This window comes from Podarcis muralis, chromosome 7 (assembly GCF_964188315.1).
Source record: "Podarcis muralis chromosome 7, rPodMur119.hap1.1, whole genome shotgun sequence".
NCBI classification, from domain to species: domain Eukaryota; kingdom Metazoa; phylum Chordata; class Lepidosauria; order Squamata; family Lacertidae; genus Podarcis; species Podarcis muralis.
The window spans coordinates 87,980,579-88,000,999 of NC_135661.1; the positions used below are offsets into that span (position 1 = coordinate 87,980,579).

Below are 20,421 nucleotides of genomic sequence, written 5' to 3' on the forward strand. Positions count from 1 at the left end.
GTGCGGGGGCGGGGCCGGGCGGGGAGGCACGTGCAGGAGGGCGAGCGGCGGCGCGGGGAGGGGTCTCGGCGGCGCCCCCTTCACGTGTACCAAGACCGTTCCGACGTTACGCGAGCGCCGACGCGTGGATTTCCCAGGCGAGAGGCGGAAGGCGTCGCCCAGCGACCACCCGCCGTATCCTCAGGCTGCCCATGTCCTGCCCCGACCCCGCTCCGAGCCCCTCCTTATAAGCTTGCAAACTCATTCATAGAATCGTATACAGTACGTAGTTGGAAGGGACCCAGCTGGAGGGTCATCTAGTCCAACCCCGGGCAATGCAGGAATATTTTTGCCCGACGTGGGACTCGAACCCAAGACCCCGAGGTTGATAGTCTCACGCTCCCACGACTGAGCTATTCCAGCTGGAGGGTCATCTAGTCCAACCCCGTGCAATGTAGGACTCGAACCCACGACCCCGAGGTTGCTAGTCTCACGCTCCCACGACTGAGCTATTCCAGCTGTTCCTGGGTTGAAGAAAGAAGGAAGTAGAAAAAGAAAAGAAATTGCACGGGTGCAGCTCAGCCAGATGGGCAGGGTTCAAATAATAAAATTAATATCATCATTGTTATTATTTTGAATCGTAGACTTGGAAAGGGACACCCACGTGTCCCTGCAATATAAGCTAAAGTATCCCTGGCAGGGGGCCAGAATAATAATAATAATCATAATACAGTGGTACCTCGGGTTACATACACTTCAGGTTACAAACTCCGCTAACCCAGAAACAGTGCTTCAGGTTAAGAACTTTGCTTCAGGATAAGAACAGAAATCGTGCTCCGGCGGCACGGGGCAGCAGGAGGCCCCATTAGCTAAAGTGGTGCTTCAGGTTAAGAACAGTTTCAGGTTAAGTACGGACCTCCGGAACGAATTAAGTACGTAACCAGAGGTACCACTGTACAAACTAATAGCAAACCTAAAAACAGCAAACTAAAACGGCAACCCAGTTGGCAAAGCCAGTGTGTTGTAGTGGTTAAACTTAAAGCTTGGCACTAGGACCCGGGAAAGACCAGGGTTCAAACCCCGCCAGTGGGTGTGCCCTTGGGGGCCCATCACTGCCTCTTAGCCCGTCCTACCTCATAGGGTTGTTGTGAGGATACAACAGAGGCAGGGACACCATGCGTGCCACCTTGAGCTAGGAGGAAAGCAGGAGGGAAATAAATCAAATAAATAGTAAAAAAAAAAGAGGAAAAAGTCGCAGAACCAGTAGCAGGGAGTAGAAATGGCTCTGCCCGGTGCCTCAGTGAGGGTGAGGGTGCCTTGCGAAAGCGAGGAGCCACCACAGAAAAGTCTCCGTCTCCTCCCCCTTCAGCCCACACACGTATTGAGGCAGCAATATCCCTGGTCTCTCCCAGTCCAACACACGGAGGCAGAATCCAGCCAGTGGCCAGACTGGTTGAACTGGGAGGCAGCCCTCCATACCCACAGCCTGCCTTCCGTGGATAGGTGAAGAGGCTGCTCCCAGCTGGGCTCTGATTGGCTGAGAGGGATGCTGCTTCAGGGATGCTCCGGGGATTAGACGATCAGAGCAGCATCGGCTTGTTTTCAGAGCCTCCGCCTGCCTGTGCCAGCCCCCTCCTCGCCACGCTGCCCTCTGATGGGTGGCTCCCGGCGGGATGAGCAGCGCCACGGAGATCCCCACGGGGATCCATCGGGGCTACCTCCGCAAATATGGTGAGTTACCCCAACTCCCACCCACCCCCGACCCTGGCACTCTGCTCCATCAGAAATGCACCACCCTGCCCCTGGCATCTTGTTGGGGGGCGGGGTGGGAACAAGAATCCATGTTGTTGTTGCTGCTGTTGTCTAGGTCTCCTGCTCTTCCCGTCTTTTAAAAAATGCTTTTTAAAGAAAGAAACCACTTTTGCTTGCAGGGCTGCTAAGCATTCTGCAAAAGACCTCAGGGTGGCTTGTATCCCTCTCCCCATTTCATCTGCACGGCAGTCCTGTGAGGGAGGTTAGGCTGAGAGTGAGGGGCTGGCTCCAACCACTAGGCCATAGCTGTCAACGTTTCCCTTTTTTTATTCCTGTATTCCGAATAGGATTCCTCGCAAGAAAAGGGGAACGTTGACAGCTATGCACGAGGCACCCACAGCCACTTCCCAGCTTAATTGGCTCAAAAACCTGTGTTGTTGTTGTTGTTTAGTCGTTTAGTCGTGTCCGACTCTTCGTGACCCCATGGACCAGAGCACGCCAGGCACCTCTGTCCTCCACTACCTCCCACAGTTTGGTCAAATTCATGCTGGTAACCTCGAAAACACTATCCAACCATCTCGTCCTCTGTCGCCCCCTTCTCCTTGTGCCCTGTATTTATGTATAAATGTGTATGTGTGGGTATGCAAATTGGTGGGACTTCTGAGTTGCTAGCAAAGTCCCTGTCTAGATTAAGGGATGTTGCTGTTGTTTAGTCATGTCCGACTCTTCGTGACCCCCTGGACAAGAGCACACCAGGCACTCCTGTCTTCCACTGCCTTCCGCAGTTTGGTCAAACTCGTGCTGGTAGCTTCGAGAACACTGTCCCACCATCTTGTCCTCCGTCGTCCCCTTCTCCTTGTGCCCTCCATCTTTCCCAACATCAGGGTCTTTTCCAGGGAGTCTTCTCTTCTCAGGAGGTGGCCAAAGTCTTGGCGCTCAGCTTCAGGATCTGTTGTTCCGGTGAGAATTCAGGGCTGATTTCCTTCAGAATGGAGAGGTTTAATCTTCTTGCAGTCCATGGGACTCTCAAGAGTCTCCTCCAGCATCAGAATTCAAAAGCATCCATTCTTTGGCGATCAGCCTTCTTTATGGTCCAGCTCTCGCTTCCATACATCGCTACTGGGAAAACCATAGCTTTAACTATATGGACCTTTGTTGGCAAAGTGATGTCTCTGCTTTTTAAGATGCTGTCTAGATTAAGGAATATGGAAAGGCAAATGCAAGCCCGGAGAAATCGCTGGGACAAAGGTTATGGGGAGTGGGACTCAAAAGTATCTGGAAGTAGCAGCCTCTCTGCCCCAGAAGATGTCTGCTTCATTCCCTAATCCCGGCTGCCTAGGATCTCAGGGTTGCACAAAACAGCGCTCTTCACATGTTCAAAGGGCCCATTCATCTGCCCTAGCAGTTCATCGTGTCTTTCCCACGACAACGGGTTAATGACTTCTTAACCAGAAGCCAGGTGCTCAGGCTGCTTAAAAATCTCCAGCTTAAAATGTGTAAAGGTTGTTCTTTTTCTCAATTCTAATCAAAGCTGGGGGTGTTTTTTGGAGAGTGGGGACATCTAAATACAGCGTTTTGCAAGAAAGAAGAGGATAGATCATAGAATCATAGAATCATAGAATCATAGAGTTGGAAGAGACCACAAGGGCCATCGAGTCCAACCCCCTGCCAAGCAGGAAACACCATCAGAGCACTCCTGACATATGGTTGTCAAGCCTCTGCTTAAAGACCTCCAAAGAAGGAGACTCCACCACACTCCTTGGCAGCCAATTCCACTGTCGAACAGCTCTTGCTGTCAGGAAGTTCTTCCTAATGTTTAGCTGGAATCTTCTTTCTTGTAGTTTGGATCCATTGCTCCGTGTCCGCTTCTCTGGAGCAGCAGAAAACAACCTTTCTCCCTCCTCCATATGACATCCTTTTATATATTTGAACATGGCTATCATATCACCCCTTAACCTCCTCTTCTCCAGGCTAAACATGCCCAGCTCCCTTAGCCGTTCCTCATAAGGCATCATTTCCAGGCCTTTGACCGTTTTGGTTGCCCTCCTCTGGACACGTTCCAGTTTGTCAGTGTCCTTGAACTGTGGTGCCCAGAACTGGACACAGTACTCCAGGTGAGGTCTGACCAGAGCAGAATACAGTGGCACTATTACTTCCCTTGATCTAGATGCTATACTCCTATTGATGAGGCCCAGAATTGCATTGGCTTTTTTAGCTGCCGCGTCACACTGTTGGCTCATGTCAAGTTTGTGGTCAACCAAGACTCCTAGATCCTTTTCACATGTACTGCTCTCAAGCCAGGTGTCACCCATCTTGTATTTGTGCCTCTCATTTTTTTTGCCCAAGTGCAATACTTTACATTTCTCCCTGTTAAAATTCATCTTGTTTGTTTTGGCCCAGTTCTCTAATCTGTCAAGGTCGTTTTGAAGTGTGATCCTGTCCTCTGGGGTGTTAGCCACCCCTCCCAGTTTGGTGTCATCTGCAAATTTGATCAGGATGCCCTTGAGTCCATCATCCAAGTCGTTGATAAAGATGTTGAATAAGACCGGGCCCAAGACAGAACCCTGTGGCACCCCACTAGTCACTCTTCTCCAGGATGAAGAGGAACCATTGATGAGCACCCTTTGGGTTCGGTCAGTCAGCCAGTTACAAATCCACTGAGTGGTAGCATAGTCAAGACCGCATTTTACCAGCTTCTTTACAAGAATATGTGATTGTTCCCAAGTAGCCAGTCGTTCTGATGCTTGCTCTGTACTGCTGTTAATGAGTTTTGTTCCATATATTGTTGTGCCGGCCGTGATATTTCATGAGAGGGCGATATACAGATATTTCTTTAAATAGATAAATATACAAAAGCAAGCAAGCAAAGGAACAATGAGGCTATGGGATTCAGCCCGGAGGAGACGTGTGCTCAGGCTCAACCCTGGAAGTAGGTTTGTTGATTTAGCGTTTGGGGAATATTCAGAATTAGAACTGAGATTAAGAAGAAGAGATCCCTTCCCTTTGAATCTGCCGTTTGAGATTCCCAGACTCCAGGGATTCCTAAAGTCCTGGCTAAGTGTAAACAAGTCAGTGGATCAAGAAGCAGCCCCTTCCTCCTAGCAAGCTCCTGTGTTGGGCCAGCCAGCTATGCAGACAGAAATTCAACAGGTGGTGGTTGCCTTCAGCCTTGTCAGGGGGAGGGAAGCAGAATGGTTATAGTGATGAGCTGTGCCTGTTGAATTTCTGTCAGCCACACTTTGTGGGTTATTTCATCTTTATTTTAAAAAATCCACAGCTAGGCAGCTTCTACCCAACAGTGGGCTAATTTTGCATTGTGGCAGGTACTAAATTTCTAGAAAGCAGTGAACGCTCCCTCTCATCCTCAGTGAGAGCGACTTACACTCTGTACCTGCTCAGAGGCAGGGACGGCTCCTCTTTCATACATCCCAGGACTCATTCCTGCTACTGGAGTGGAAGCAGGTGCCAGGATTGAGCCCCAGCACAAATAAATAAACCCCTACCATGGGTCATGATTTGTTTATAATCCCACCAGTCTTGCATCTTCTTCCACCAGGCAAGGGATGCAACTGGCTGATTCTGCCTTTGTTGTGTGTCCCATTTCTCACAGGATTTGGGGGAGATGAATGCAAAGTTTTTTTCACCAGGCAGGGGGAAAAACCACAACTTTCTAGGTCAATCAGGATGCTTTTAAATTACATTTTTAAAAAATCTGCTCCTAGAGCTTTAATTAATTAATTGCATAATTTAGTTGATTAAACCCAAAGCACCAGATCTCCCAGCTGTGCAAAAGGATCAGCTCACCCCCAAACCCTGATGACGAGGGTACCCCAGGCCCAAATTTAGCACAGTAATAACAATAATAATTTTATTATTTGTACTCTGCCCATATGACTGAGTTGCCCCAGCTCCACTGGGCAGCTGGGTCATCTTCCTGGCCTGCAAAAGGAAATAACAAAGCTTTTTATCGTTCTATGATATCCCCCTGGACCAGAGCACGCCAGGCACTCCTGTCTTCCACTGCCTCCCGCAGTTTGGTCAGACTCATGTTTGTAGCTTTGAAAAGACTGTCCCACCATCTCGTCCTCCGTCGTCCCCTTCTCCTTGTGCCCTCCATCTTTCCCAACATCAGGGTCTTTTCCAGGGAGTCTTCTCTTCTCCTGAGGTGGCCAAAGTCTTGGAGCCTCAGCTTCAGGATCTGTCCTTCCAGTGAGCACTCAGGGCTGATTTCCTTCAGAATGGAGAGGTTTGATCTTCTTGCAGTCCATGGGACTCTCAAGAGTCTCCTCCAGCACCAGAATTCAAAAGCATCCATTCTTCAGCAATCAGCCTTCTTTATGGTCCAGCTCTCACTTCCATACATCACTACTGGAAGAAAATTATACAGACAGCAAAACAAAGAAGTCTGAGTTATCATGGCCTTCTACGAATCAGAAATAATAATAATACTATAATAATAATATAATAATAATAATTTATTATTTATACCCTGCCCATCTGGCTGAGTTTCCCCAGCCACTCTGGGCGGCTCCCAATCAAGTGTTAAAAAAAGTACAGCGTTAAATATTAAAAACTTCCCTGAACATTGTAATAACTATTACAATAGTGAAAATACTAAAAATACATTTACTTCCCCTTTTGAACTTCTATTCTGGTTACAATATATTGCTATTCTATTAGAATCTATTATATCCTTTGCTGTCCCATATATTATTTTATTTCCCAAATTCAACCTAACCCTCCCCTCCTCCCCACTGCTTCCCTTCACCTGTGTGAGATCTTCCCAACATAATATTTTATCTAGTTGCTTTAACAAAATAAAATAACATGAAAACTTATAAATTATAATCACTTCTTTCATCCTTACACAATTGCCTATTAAGAGTTCTGCTTTAACCCCATATTTCTTCATGTCTTCACCTATGCATTCCCAATCTGTATAGAATTTTTGATTGGAGCAGCCCCTGATTGCTGCAGTCATTTTTTGCCATCTCGGCAAACTCACAAATCTTAACTTGCCATTCTGTCAATTGTGGTACTTTTTCTGTTTTCCAATATTTTGCCCTAAGTATTCTTGCGGCTGCGGTTATATCCAAAAATATATTCCTTTTGTCCTTGTCTATGTCTATGCAACTTTTAAATGACATTTGAAGGCAGCTGTGTATAGGGAGGTCTTGTTTAATGCTTAATGTTTTATTATGTTTTTATATATGTTGCAAGCCATCCAGAGCGGCTGTGGCAACCTAGTCAGATGGGCGGGGTATATATAATAAAATTATTTGTAGTAGTAGTAGTAGTAGTAGTATGGAATAGGACATCCCTATTTTCATCGGATAAATGTTGCAGCGTATGAAACTGCATTCTCCCCCCGCCCCCCCGGCCTTTTGGGATTATTGCCGCTAGCATTTGATTGAATCCTAATCCCAAAGCGCCCACGAGAGAATTTAATCATTGTTTTAATCTGTTTGTTGCTGTGCATGATGTTAGTCCCGTCGTCAGCCTGCGACAGATTGATGGAAACGGAATCTCCTTAGTAGCAAATTACTCTCTGGGATAAACGAGCCATCCGTCCACTCAGTAATGAGAGAGCCTGATGAACAGGGGAGGAGAGGGCCAGAGAGACATAATCCCCACTTCCGTCCAAAAGGGAGCAGAGGAAGTTGCTAGTCCCCAAGAGGCAAGGGTGTTCTGGGGGGTTGGTCTGGATGACCCTTGGGGGTCCCTTCCAACTCTACCATTTAATAAGATTGAGGTTGAATCCTGACAAGACAGAAGTACTGTTTTTGAGGGACAGGAGGGGGGCGGGTGTGGAGGACTCCCTGGTCCTGAAAGGGGTAACTGTGCCCCGGAAGGACGAGGTGCGCAGCCCTGGGAGTCATTCTGGACTCACAGCTGTCCATGGAGGCGCAGGTCAATTCTGTGTCCAGGGCAGCTGTCTGCCAGCTGCATCTGGTATGCAGGATGAGACCCTCCCTGCCCACAGACTGTCTCGCCAGAGTGGTGCATGCTCTGGTTATCTCCCACTTGGACTACTACAATGCGCTCTAGTGGGGCTACCTTTGAAGGTGACCCGGAAACTGCAATTAATCCAGAACGCAGCAGCTAGACTGGTGACTGGAAGCGGCCACCGAGACCACATAACACTGGTCTTGAAAGACCTACACAGGCTCCCAGTACGTTTCCGAGGACAATTCAAAGTGTTGGTGCTGACCTTTAAAGCCCTAAACAGCCTCAAAGGCCCAGTATACCTGAAGGAGCATCTCCACCCCCATCGTTCTGCCCGGACACTGAGGTCCAGCGCCAAGGGCCTTCTGGCGGTTCCCTCATTGCGAGAAGCCAAGCTACAGGGAAGCAGGCAGAGGGCCTTCTCAGTGGTGGCACCCGCCCTGTGGAACGCCCTCACCAGATGTCAAAGAGAACAACAACTACCAGACTTTTAGAAGACATCTGAAGTCAGCCCTGTTTAGGGAAGCTTTTAATGTTTGATGCATTACTGTATTTTAATATTTTGTTGGAAGCTGCCCAGAATTGCTGGGGAAGCCCAGCCAGATGGGCAGGGTATAAATAATAATTATTATATTATATTATTATTATAACCAGATTGGGTTGCCAATGGAAAGGTCCCGGGGCTCATATCCGCCTGCAAGTCACACCTTCCGCCCTCGAAGCTAGTCGGCTGAGAATCCTTGGCCTTGAACCAAAGCACATGCTCTCACCCTTCTGACTCCTATCTCCTTGCCAACCTTGACCTCAAGTGGTCCTTTGCAGGAGGCTTCCTTTTCAAGCAGTGGAAGGAGAAGTTCCTCGTCGTCTCGCTGGACGGCAGTCTGCTCATCTGCCCGGATGCCGACTCCCCGGCCGAGCTGGGCATCTCCCTGGGCAGCAGCTGCGAGGCCATCCTGGAGGGCAGCGAGATCTGCGACCTGCCGCGCCTTCCTCTGGGGGCCCATATGGACAGCTGCCTGGGGCTGAGTCTCCGTGACGGCAAGTTCCTCCTCTTCCTCGCCCCTGACGACCAAGTGTGCAGGTGGGCCTGCCCTCCTTCTGTAATTCATGACGGGTGCTGGGAACTGTGGCTGCATGAGGGGCCTCTGCAAATTCATCCAGTCCCCTTTCAAAGCTATCCAAGTTGGTTGTCGTCACTACAACTTGTGGAGGCGATTTTCAACATTCCTAGCATTGTTGCACATCATGCAATTGCATAATATTGTTGCTTGTGACTTAGCTGTAGCGTTCCCAAAGCGAGGAAGGATTGGACTCTGATTAATAAAATATCACATTTTTTGCTCTATAAGACACACCCGACCATAGGACGCACCTTGCGCTCTGGAGGCTTCAGGTGGCTACCTTGGAAGCCTGGAGAGTGAGTGGGGTCGGTGCGCACTGACCCCTCTCACTCTCCAGGCTTCAGTGAAGGCAACCCGAAGCCTCAGGAGAGCGGGAACTCCCGCCGCGCTCCGGAGGCTTCGGGTTCCTTTCGACCTGCTTTTTGGGGCTGGCGGGGGGAAGCACTGCTTTCCCCCACCGCCAGCCTCAAAGATCCCTGAAGCCTTCGGAGCGCAGCGCAAGTTCCTGCTGCGCTCCGCAGGCTTTGGGTTCCTTTTACTCGCACTGCGCTCCGAAGGCTTTAGGCGGCTATCCCTGAGCCTGGAGAGAGAGAGGGGTCGGTGCGCACCGACCCCTCTCGCTCTCCAGGCTTCAGCAAAAGCAGCGCGAAGCCTCCGGAGCGCGGAGGGAGCGCTCCCTCTGCGCTTCGGAGGCTTTGCATTGCTGTCGCTGAAGCCAAGGAGCCTGCATTCGCTCCATAGGACGCACACACATTTCCCCTTAATTTTTGGAGGCGGGAAAGTGTGTCCTATCGAGCGAAAAATACGGTACACACGAGGCTTGACCAGCAAGACTCTGGGAGGAGTGCGTATAATAATAATTCCTGTCCACCCCTCGGCCCAGGTCGTTTTATTCACAAAAGAACTTTTTACACAGTGTTCGTAAGAACCAATCAGATTTCCTCTGAGCACTTCAAAAACCCCACGTGGGACAAAGTCAGATCAGAAGAAATTCTTTTAACTACAAAGAAACTATTTCCTACTTGAGCATGCATACATTCTGGGGTAAATATAAAAGGAGGAATGCATTCAGCAAACCCGGAGGTCATAAACAAGCGGTAAACAGGAGAGGAAGGATGGCAAGGAAAGATTAGGCATATTTATCACCTCCATGTGAAACTATTTCCTGGCCGTAAGATTAACAAAACCAAGGGAAGGTGCATCAAAGGTAACTATCACCTTTATGACCCAGGATGCCTGATGAACAACTGGCCTGTGTACTTAGAATGCTAATACGTGACTGTCAGGCATAGAGAAAGCAAATGGCAGAGGTGGAGAGGCTTGTGGGATTCGATCAGAAACTGTTGTCAATGAATCAATCCCAGTCAGCGTGATGCTTTCATCGCTGACACAAATGGCTTGCTCCATATTTCATAATTCCTCATAGCAATCCCACCTGACCACCACACTCTGGATATTTGCACCCCTACACTTAGCCATCATCAGGATTGACAGCAGAGCCATAGAGAACACTGGAGCCTTGTGTCTTCGGGTACATTTCAGGTGTAGAGTGTTTTGCACAGGAATAGATTTCACTCAGCGTGTCCTGGTAAATATTTTAATGGATGCAACTAAAAGTGGCCCAGGAGTTAAATATGTTTGTTATGTGTTGCTGTATTTTTGCACGACAAGCTGTACCCGAATGCATAAGTCATAAAAAGATGTACCAGAATGCATGAGACGTAAAAAGAACAAATTTCTTTTTTATATTGGCTGCATATGAAAATCAAGTTTTGATCTGAAAATGTGAGCAACGTTGGTATGAATAAAATGGTTCTAGGCTCTGTGCCAACTTTACACCATGTATTTCATTACTAAAACTGGCCTCCATATTTGTGATATAATAATAATAATAATAATAATAATAATAATAATAATAATAATTGCATAAAGGTGCAACAATAAGTAAAGGTAAAGGGACCCCTGACCATTAGGTCCAGTCGTGGCCGACTCTGGGGTTGTGGCGCTCATCTCGCTTTACTGGCCAAGGGAGCCGGCGAACAGCTTCCGGGTCATGTTGCCACATGACTAAGCCGCTTCTGGCAAACCAGAGCAGCGCACGGAAACGCCATTTACCTTTCTGCCAAAGTGGTACCTATTTATCTACTTGCGCTGGCGTGATTTTGAACTGCTAGGTTGGCAGGAGCAGGGACCGAGCAACGGGAGCTCACCCCGTTGCTGGGATTCGAACCGCCGACCTTCTGATCGGCAAGTCCTAGGCTCTGTGGTTTAGACCACAGCGCCACCCGCGTCCCCAGGTGCAACAATACTGGCAGTCTTATTTTTGTTCCTCTTCCTACAGCGCATTTATTTCTTACATTTATAGCCGACCTTTTTTCCCAAGGAGCTCAAAGCGTTGTGCTTGCTTCTCCACGTCCCCATTTTATTCTCAAAACAACCCTGCAAGGGAACTTAGGCTGAGAGGCAGCGACTGGCCTCATGGCTGAGGACTCACTACACTGACCTTTTGCCCCAGGCACATGTGTGCGCTTAAAAGCGACATAGGATCACAAAACGGTTGAGATGGAAAGGACCCCAAAGATCATCCATTCCAACCCCCCGCAAGGCAGGAATAAGGCGCTTTGAACCTGCAACCTTGGCGTTATCGGCACCACGCTCTAGCCAACTGAGCTATCCAGGCTCTAGCTTGGATATACAGTGGTACCTCGATTTAAGAACAGCCCTATTTATGAACGATTCAGTTTACGAACTCCGCAAAACCGGAAGTAGTGTCCTGGTTTGAGAACTTTACCTCGGTCTAAGAACGGAATCCGAACGGTGGAAGGGCACCGGCGGCAGGAGGCCTCATTAGGGAAAGCGTGGCTCGGTTTAAGAACGGTTTTGGTTTAAGAATGGACTTCCGGAACGGATTAAGTTCATAAACCGAGGTACCACTGTATGTCTGATTTGCTTGGCTTTGCCCCAGAACTTTCCCCATGAAAACCTGCACTTTCGCACTCAACTGGAGCAAATGTCAATTTGGGTTTTCCATGGCTGGTCATTGGCCTGCTTTAAAGAGCAGGTTACCCCAAGGAAAGTTCCAGAACAAAAAAAGGGGGGGCTGCTTGGACACTGAACTTCAAAGCACAGACTGCCTTGAAAGAGCAAGTGTGGATAAGCCCTGAGTGGGAGGATTTGAACCCTGGTCTCTCCCAGGTCCTGGTCCAACACTCTTAACCCTTAGGCCAAGGCAGTTACAGCACCGTAAGATGCCAGATGGGTCAAAGGAGTGATGCTTGCAGGGGCAGAGTACGTGATGAGACACAACGGCATCCATAACACAAAATCCTGTTTTCCTTTTTTCCTGCAGGCGGTGGCTCAACATCTTGAGAAAAGTCAAAGAGGTGAGGATTTGAAATGGAAACTGTTGTAAACAAAAATTGCCCTTTTCCCTTCGGTTCTTGAACAGCTCTGTTTTCGAACCTTTTGGCTCCCGAACACCAAAAAACTGGAATTAACGTCTCCGGTTTTTGAATGATCTCCGGAAAGCGAATGTTTTGAGTTTCCCTATTGTACTGAGGCTTTCCGATTTCAGTTTTCGGTAGTCGGATGTTTTGGAAGTCAAACGGTCTTCCGGAACGGATTACGTTTGACAACCGAGGTTTGGCTGTATGTCAATCTTTTCATGTGGTAAGGCGCCTTGAGGAAGGGTTTTAACTAGCCACAATGACTAGTCACAGTCAGAGACAGTAACACTTCTGAAAAGCAGAGGGTGAAAATGGAAGGGACATAGAATTTGGCCAAACATTCAGAGGGGGTGGGTGGGCTCTTCCTGACTGGATTCCTGCATCTAGATCAGGAGTCAGCAAACTTTTTCAGCAGGGGGCCAGTCCACTATTCCTCAGACCTTGTGGGGGGCCGGACTATCTATCTATCTATCTATCTATCTATCTATCTATCTATCTATCTATCTATCTATCTATCTAATTATTGATAAATGCAATACAGTGGTACCTCAGGCTAAGTACTTACAGTGGTGCCCCGCAAGACGAATGCCTCGCAAGACGAAAAACTCGCTAGACGAAGGGTTTTCCGTTTTTTGAGTCGTTCCGCAAGATGAATTTCCCTATGGGCTTGCTTCGCAAGACGAAACGTCTTGCGAGTTCTTGCGAGTTTGTTTCCTTTTTCTTAGAGCCGCTAAGCCGTTAATAGCCGCTAAGCCGCTAATAGCCGTGCTTTGCAAGACGAAAAATCCGCAAGACGAAGAGACTCGCGGAACGGATTAATTTCATCTTGCGAGGCACCACTGTAATTCGTTCCGGAGGTCCGTACTTAACCTGAAACTATTCTTAACCTGAAGCACCACTTTAGCTAATGGGGCCTCCTGTTGCTGCCGCGCCGCCGGAGTACGATTTCTGTTCTCATCCTGAAGCAAAGTTCTTAACCTGAAGCACTATTTCTGGGTTAGCGGAGTCTGTAACCTGAAGCGTATGTAACCTGAAGCGTATGTAACCCGAGGTACCACTGTACTTACAAACAAAAACCAGAACACTAAAGAAACTTATTATACATAGATACATACACCTCTCAAATTAGATTACAAAAAAAAGAAAACAAAGATACAAACTAAACATACAGACATAAATTTTGACTTCCCTCCACCTATATGTGGCTTCCTTTGTTTCTTTTCTTCGTTTTGCTAGGTATCAATATTACGGTATTTTTGACTATCTCATCTTATACCCATTTTTTTCTTAATTTTTTACTCAATAAGTTTCATTCGTTGCATATTGATATATTAATACCGGAACGATTTTTTAAAATGTTTTCCTTCACGCAAGTCCACTCCTCTATCAGTTTTTGGTCTGATTGGCCTCTTACCACTGCTGTAAGTCTTGCTGATTCTATGTATTCACAAAATATATAGCCGGACTATATTTTGAAAGGGGGGGAAATGAACGAATTCCTATGCCCCACAAATAACCCAGAGATGCATTTTAGATAAAAGGGCACATTCTACTCATGTAAAAACAAGGATTTAGAAGGCTATTGGGCCAGATCCGGCCCCCAGGCCTTAGTTTGCCTACCCATGATCTAGAATAGATGACCCTCTGGGGTTCTTCCGACTGTGATTCTCGGCTTCTCTCTGCAGAGCTTCTCCCAGGGATCGCCCTCCAACTGCAAGCTCCACATCAACTCACCAGTGAGAAAACGCTTCTGGAAAGGCGCTGGGGACAGCGGGTCTCCCAGCCCCAGCACGGAGAGACGAGAAGGTAGCGGTTCCAGGGGTTGTGTGGGGCACCAGTGGGCCACATATGGGCATCCCTGTCAGGAGATCAGCCTACTCTCGAGTAGGACCCTGGTAGAGACACATGCCCGACTGGCATGTTCTCTCCCTCCTAGTCAATCAAAATCTTTCTTCAGCCCGAACATCACAGCGACCGATGACAACTGACACCGGCACACTTAGGGATCCGCAGAGTCTTCGCAGCTTTTTGTGACAGACCTCAGCATTTTGGCTAATCTACTTTAAGGTAAAGGTACCCCTGCCCGTACGGGCCAGTCTTGCCAGACTCTAGGGTTGTGCGCCTATCTCACTCAAGAGGCCGGGGGCCAGCGCTGTCCGGAGACACTTCCGGGTCACATGGCCAGCGTGACAAGCTGCATCTGGTGAGCCAGAGCTGCACACGGAAACGCCGTTTACCTTCCCGCTAGTAAGCGGTCCCTATTTATCTACTTGCACCCGGGGGTGCTTTCGAACTGCTAGGTTGGCAGGCGCTGGGACCGAACAACGGGAGCGCACCCCGCCGCGGGGATTCGAACCACCGACCATGCGATCGGCAAGTCCTAGGCGCTGAGGCTTTTACCCACAGCGCCACCCGCGTCCCATTTATATGTAAATCTACTTTATTTACATATAAACACACACGGAACACTGCAACATGGCTCCCTCTCTCTCTACCATCAGACAGCAAAGAGGAAAAGAACAAACGACAATAGTCCCACCTCATGGAACACAGTAACACAAACATCCTGTCTCCGTCACTTCCCACTCTGTGGAGTCAAAACATACACCGTCATGTGATAGACAACAAACCCATGACTGCAATCACGGAGCAGGAATTCTAACATCCCCTCTTGGGTCAGGGCAAGAGAGATGCCAATCAGACGGGATTAGCTGGAGGGGTGGCAACCATAATGAACACAGAGGAAGCCACTACATTCCCCAGATTGGTGCCTTCCAGATGTTTGGGACAACATGTCCCAGCCAGCCCAGCCGTATCTCCATTTCCTTGTGGAACTCGCTGCCACAGGAAGCAGTGATGGCTACCAAACCAGATGGCTTTAAAAGAGGATTAAGACAAATTAATGGAGGAGAGGACTATCAGTGGCTACTAGCCAGGATGGCTGTGTTCTGCACTCCACAGCTGGAGGCAGCAGTGCTTCTGAATCCCAGTTGCTGGTGTTGTAAACAAAAATCTGCCCTTTTCCCCTTATGGGGTATCCAAGAGCCCATATAGAGTCCTTACATAGGTTCCCTATGGGTAGGAGAAAATAACAGAGGCCAACCAGAGAATATTGAGAAGCAAAACAGCTAGGAAGCCTGATCTTTATTGATCTGTTGCAACAGGGTGCTCCCCTCACACGCAGGAAAGGAGGAGAAACCCAGAACCAAAGTGTGCCTGCCCTGATATAGACATTTTAAATTCCCTGCCCTGGAGCTCAAGACCACCCCTCCATACATCATACATACATCACAGAAGGGGTGTAACCCAAGACCACCAACCCAGATGCATCATACCTACATCACAGAAAAGGCGGTCTACAGCAGAAATCTGAGTGCGTTGTTTATCTTGTCTGACAGGTTACCTGTTAATGCTCACTTGATTGGATACCCTGGGGAGCCTGGCCAGTCTTTTGAAATGATAAATGCTTAGTTCCTAAGCCAGGTCACAGGCTCACCCTATCCAAACATAGACAGACATGCCCTTAAGACAGGATTTGTGAAGGGAAAGACAATGGGGAGGCTTTTCCATTTTCCTTTGACCTTGCAGAGAAAACATTTGGTCAGTTTGGGTCAGGTCGGTCTTCCTGTGCTGATCTATGTATGTGCTTGGTTGGCACATTTATGAACATTTATTATATATCCAAGACTTTAAAATTCCTATCACACTGGAAACCACAGAAGGGGAGAGGGCTCTTGTGTTTGGATCCTGCCCGGGGGTTTCCCATTGGTAGGCAGGCTGTATAGCCTTCTGGGTGCTACCACAACAACCATCCACCACAACTGCCCAGCTAGGCTAACTCTCCTCCAATCCTCTTTCCTGGGTCTCACAGTCTCCTTGCAGATGCCAAGACCCAGGTCTGGGACAAGTAATCTTTGGTGAGAGAACCTCTCCAGAGATTTAGCAGTCACAAAATATTCAGCATAAGAAAGCATGGAAATTTGGCTGTAAAACCTTTAAAAATATGTGTTTTCTAGTGAACCCCGAAGTATTCCCTAGTACACGGATAGACCACATGTTTGGTCAGCTATGAAACGGTTTACTTACAAAACTCTTCAAAGGTCAGATTCATGTGCTTTTCCGTACAGCAGTCATAAAAAGTTGCACAGGCAATAAAACGTTTGTTGTTGTTGTTGTTGTTGTTTAGTCGTGTCCGACTCTTCGTGACCCCATGGACCAGAGCACGCCAGGCACTCCTGTCTTCCATAATAAAACGTTACTTGGTAACAAAACGGTAAAAGTTCCTAAACTATCAGGACAGGAGGAAAAGGCTGGAGTTTCAGACTCCATCCTTGTCTGGAACGAAAGAGGCTGGTTAAAGCCATGCAGCTGGAGGGAGCAGGTCAGAGCTCCTCACATGCCGAATCCACATGTAGGCTGAGTACAACAAAAGGCTTCGTTGCCCATTTCCTCCCAAGGTGAGAGGAAGTGACATAGGCAAAGCCTGGCAGGACAGGTTACTCTATGGCATTAACCCCTTCATGTGCTAACTAGACTCAAGCATGATGGCTATATGAGGCTGGTTATCCCCTCTCACCCCGCCCTTGCCCTTTGCTTCTCTCTCCAGTTCCCAGGTCCAGCCTGTGCCATGAAACCTGCTCCCCGCACTGCCTCCGCCACGGCCCCAAGCCCCCCAACACAGGGGTGAAGGCCGCCTGCCTCCTGGTGGGGGGCGCCGCCGCTGGTCCCAGCATGGGTCACATGGTCAGCTCATCCACAGCCGGACCCCCTGCGGACCCCCACCCGCCGGACTTCAAGGAGCTGGGCTACCACCCGTCGGCCTGTGATTCTGAACCGCAGTACGAGGCGCCCATGGATTACGACGGGATGGAGCAGGACTTAGACATGGTGGATTTTGGGGGGTTCGCCTTCTAGGCTCTGCCGTTGCCTGGGAGCCCCAAAGGGAGAGGTTTAAAGGGCTAAATCGCGGGCCTCCTAATCCGGAACTGGCAAAAGGGCATGCTCTGCTCCCTCCCTCTCCCCCAGGACTCGTTCGTCTGGAACCCCCTCACAGACATTTCCCACACATGCCCTTTGTTTGGAAAGGGTGGGGGTTCCTGCTTCAGAGATTTACCTCCTTTTCCTTCCCGCCCTCCCCATTTTTTAAAATAAATATTTTTTATTGAAGGATTTTTAAAACCAAGGCAACGAAATACAGAAGAGAGTCATGGGATCTTCCGCAAAGAGAGTGGGGAAAAATGAAGAGGGGTTCAACTGAGCACAAAGGACTTTTTCCATCAGGTGTGGGGGGGAGTCTAGAGCAAAAGGACTAAAACTAAGCATTGTGTAGCTACAAAACTACCACAAGGTTTGACCGTGAATTCTTACGGAATTAACCATGTCCATTTGCATTCGGCCGGGGTTTCTTGTCCATGCCTTTTGTCGTTAACGTGAGCAATAAATCCATACCAAACTAGAAGAAAATTATTTTCTTTTTCTTTTTCTTGCTCTGTCCTCTGGTGTGTTAACTTTTCTAGCAGGGGTGTCTCCCATCCTTTAGAGCACAAAGCAGCCACATCCACCTGCTTCAGATGTTTCCGGAAACGAGCGATAATGGCTCCGGTTGCGGTAAGAAGATGGAAAATCAACCCTTTAAGCTCCCCATTAAATAGATTTTAAAGGGTGGGTTGCGGTTATAGGAGAAAATTCCTTTCCAATGATCTTCCTGGTTTCTTTGAAAACTAGTAGCCAGACTTTCTTAACCTTGGTGCAGTGCCACCAGTGGTGGAGATAGGGTCCTGCTCTCCCCCTGTTTTAAAGTCTTTCTTATCAGGAGAGCTGTGGTCTGTAGCTGTAGGTTCCAGGTCGTAAAGGGGTGCTTGGGCCAAATCTCTGAATCTTCCCCACCACAGCTAAAGAGTCCCTGACAGATAGCCGTCCATCCTCTCTTTGAAAACCTCCAAGGAAGGAAAATCTGCCACCTCCTGAGGATTCCAAGGACCCTTCACCCAGTCTAAGATGCATAAATTCCACATTCCCTTTATTTTTTATAGCTCAGGGCTTTCTAGCGCAGGGCTTCTATTCTGTATTCTGCTTAGGGCCAGCAGGCCAGTCTTTGCACAACAGAATACAGTGGTGCCTCGCAAGACGAAATTAATTCGTTCCGCAGGTTTTTTCTTCTTGCGAGTTTTTCGTCTTGCGAAGCACGGTTTCCCATAGGAATGCATTGAAAATCAATTAATGCGTTCCTATGGAAACCACCTTCAGACCAGGTCCGGGGACAGTCTGTCCCCCGACCTCTTCTGAAGGCTGGGGGGGGGGGGAACAAGAGCTTTTCTTCCCACCCCCAGCATTTTAAAAAACCCCGGGACAGTGGAGGACTTCTCCGCTGTCCGGCCGATCTTAAAATGCTGGCGGGCGGCATTCTAAAATCGCCCCAGGACAGTGGAGGACTTCTCCGCTGTCCGGGGCGATTTAAAAGCCCCTGGGAAGGCAGGCAGGGGGGACAAAGACTTTTGCCCCCCGCTGGCCTTCAGAAGAGGTCCAGGACCTCTTCTGAAGGCCGGCGGGGGGCAAAAGTCTTTGCTCCCCCCGCCTGCCTTCAAAAGCCGTCCGGGATAGCGGGAAGCGCTTCCCTGCTATCCCGGACCTTCAGAAGAGGTCCAGGAAGGCTGGCGGGGGCCGAAAGGCTTTGCTCCCCACCGCCAGCATTTAAAAGAGGTCCCCGGAGATTTCCCTATGGGCTTTCGTCTTGCGAAGCAAGCCCATAGGGAAATTCGTTTTGCGAAGCGCCGCCAAAACGGAAAACCCTTTCGTCTAGCGGGTTTTCCGTCTTGCGAGGTGTTCGTCTTGCGGGGTACCACTGTAAAGGTAAAGGGAGCCCTGACCGTTAGGTCCAGTCGCAGACGACTCTGGGATTGCGGCACTCATCTCGCTTTATTGGCCGAGGGAGCCGGCCTACAGCTTCCGGGTCATGTGGCCAGCATGACTAAGCCGCTTCTGGCGAACCAGAGCAGCGCACGGAAACGCCCTTTACCTTCCTGCCGGAGTGGTACCTATTTATCTACTTGCACTTTGACGTGCTTTCGAACAGCTAGGTGGGCAGGAGCAGGGACCGAGCAACAGGAGCTCACCCCGTCGTGGGGATTCGAACTGCCGACCTTCCGATCAGCAAGTCCTAGGCTCTGTGGTTTAACCCACAGCGCCACCCGTGTCCCTATGATAGATCTTTGCTAATTTGTATGATAGATCTTTGCTAATTTCACCGGGGTTAAGTCCCATCTAGACATCATTTTCATAATATTTTCTTTTAACACAGTACATGCAGTAAACTTAATCCCTTTCTTCCACAGCCTTTCCCAATCTTCCAACATTATATGGTGTCCAACATCTTTTGCCCGAAGCAAGCTCTTCTTAGACTCCTACAGCACATCTCAAAAACTACACATCGGAAGAATCACTTGCCATTTACCTTCCCGCCGGAGCGGTACCTATTTATCTACTTGCACTTTGATGTGCTTTCGAACTGCTAGGTTGGCAGGAGCAGGGACTGAGCAATGGGAGCTCACCCCGTCACGGGGATTTGAACCGCCGACCTTCTGATCGGGAAGTCCTAGTGTGCTGGTCCCGGGGGGAAGGTTACCGTTGACGTAGTCAAAGTCTGGTCCTGGGTCACTGGCCTGAAAACAGTTCGCAAGGAGCGGGGTGTGGTCCGAAGCAGGAAGCCGAGCGGGGACAGGAACACTGGAGGGTCAGGTCTGGGTCCAGACAGGAGCAGGTACTCAACGACGACGTTGCTCCCGCAACCTGGGACCGGGCTCACTGGCCTTTATCTTCTCTGAGGCCAGGGGCGGTCCCGGCCCCCAGGAGCCCCGCCTCTCCTGGCCTTAAGGTGAGCACTCCTCCTGTGTGAAACCAGTTCCCTCCGCCTCTCTGCCCTGAGCCTCTGCAGTTCAGGAGAGGCTGAAGGGTTACTGGGCCCAGGGGGAGACTCACCTGTAGGCACTGAGTCCTCAACTACCTCGAGCCAGAATGGATTCACCTGGTGCCTGCTCCTGAGGATCCGGCACAGGTGCAGGCGCCTCAGAATCAAGGCCCTGCCCCAGTTCAGCTGGCCCTGGAGGCGGGGACTCCTGTTCAGGCTGGGATTCCTCCGGTTCAGCCTCTGAATCGGATTCCCAGGCCATCACACCTAGGCT

General features: G+C 49.2%; 1 protein-coding gene across 2 annotated transcripts; it reads left to right on the top strand.

Moving 5' to 3' along the window:
• Positions 1 to 1,203: 1,203 nt before the first annotated feature.
• On the top strand, positions 1,204 to 18,119 carry LOC114603629 (uncharacterized). Of its 2 annotated transcripts, none has more exons than XM_077932378.1 (5): positions 1,204 to 1,710; positions 8,487 to 8,758; positions 12,148 to 12,181; positions 13,930 to 14,050; positions 16,851 to 18,119. In XM_077932378.1, exons 1-5 carry the CDS (start codon positions 1,708 to 1,710, stop codon positions 17,156 to 17,158), a joined length of 738 nt encoding a protein of 245 aa, XP_077788504.1. In that variant the 5' UTR covers positions 1,204 to 1,707; the 3' UTR covers positions 17,159 to 18,119. The 2 variants fall into 2 exon arrangements, with proteins under 2 accessions (XP_077788504.1, XP_028598642.2); XM_028742809.2 differs by having other exon boundaries at positions 8,500 to 8,758.
• The last annotated feature ends 2,302 nt before the right edge of the window (positions 18,120 to 20,421 follow it).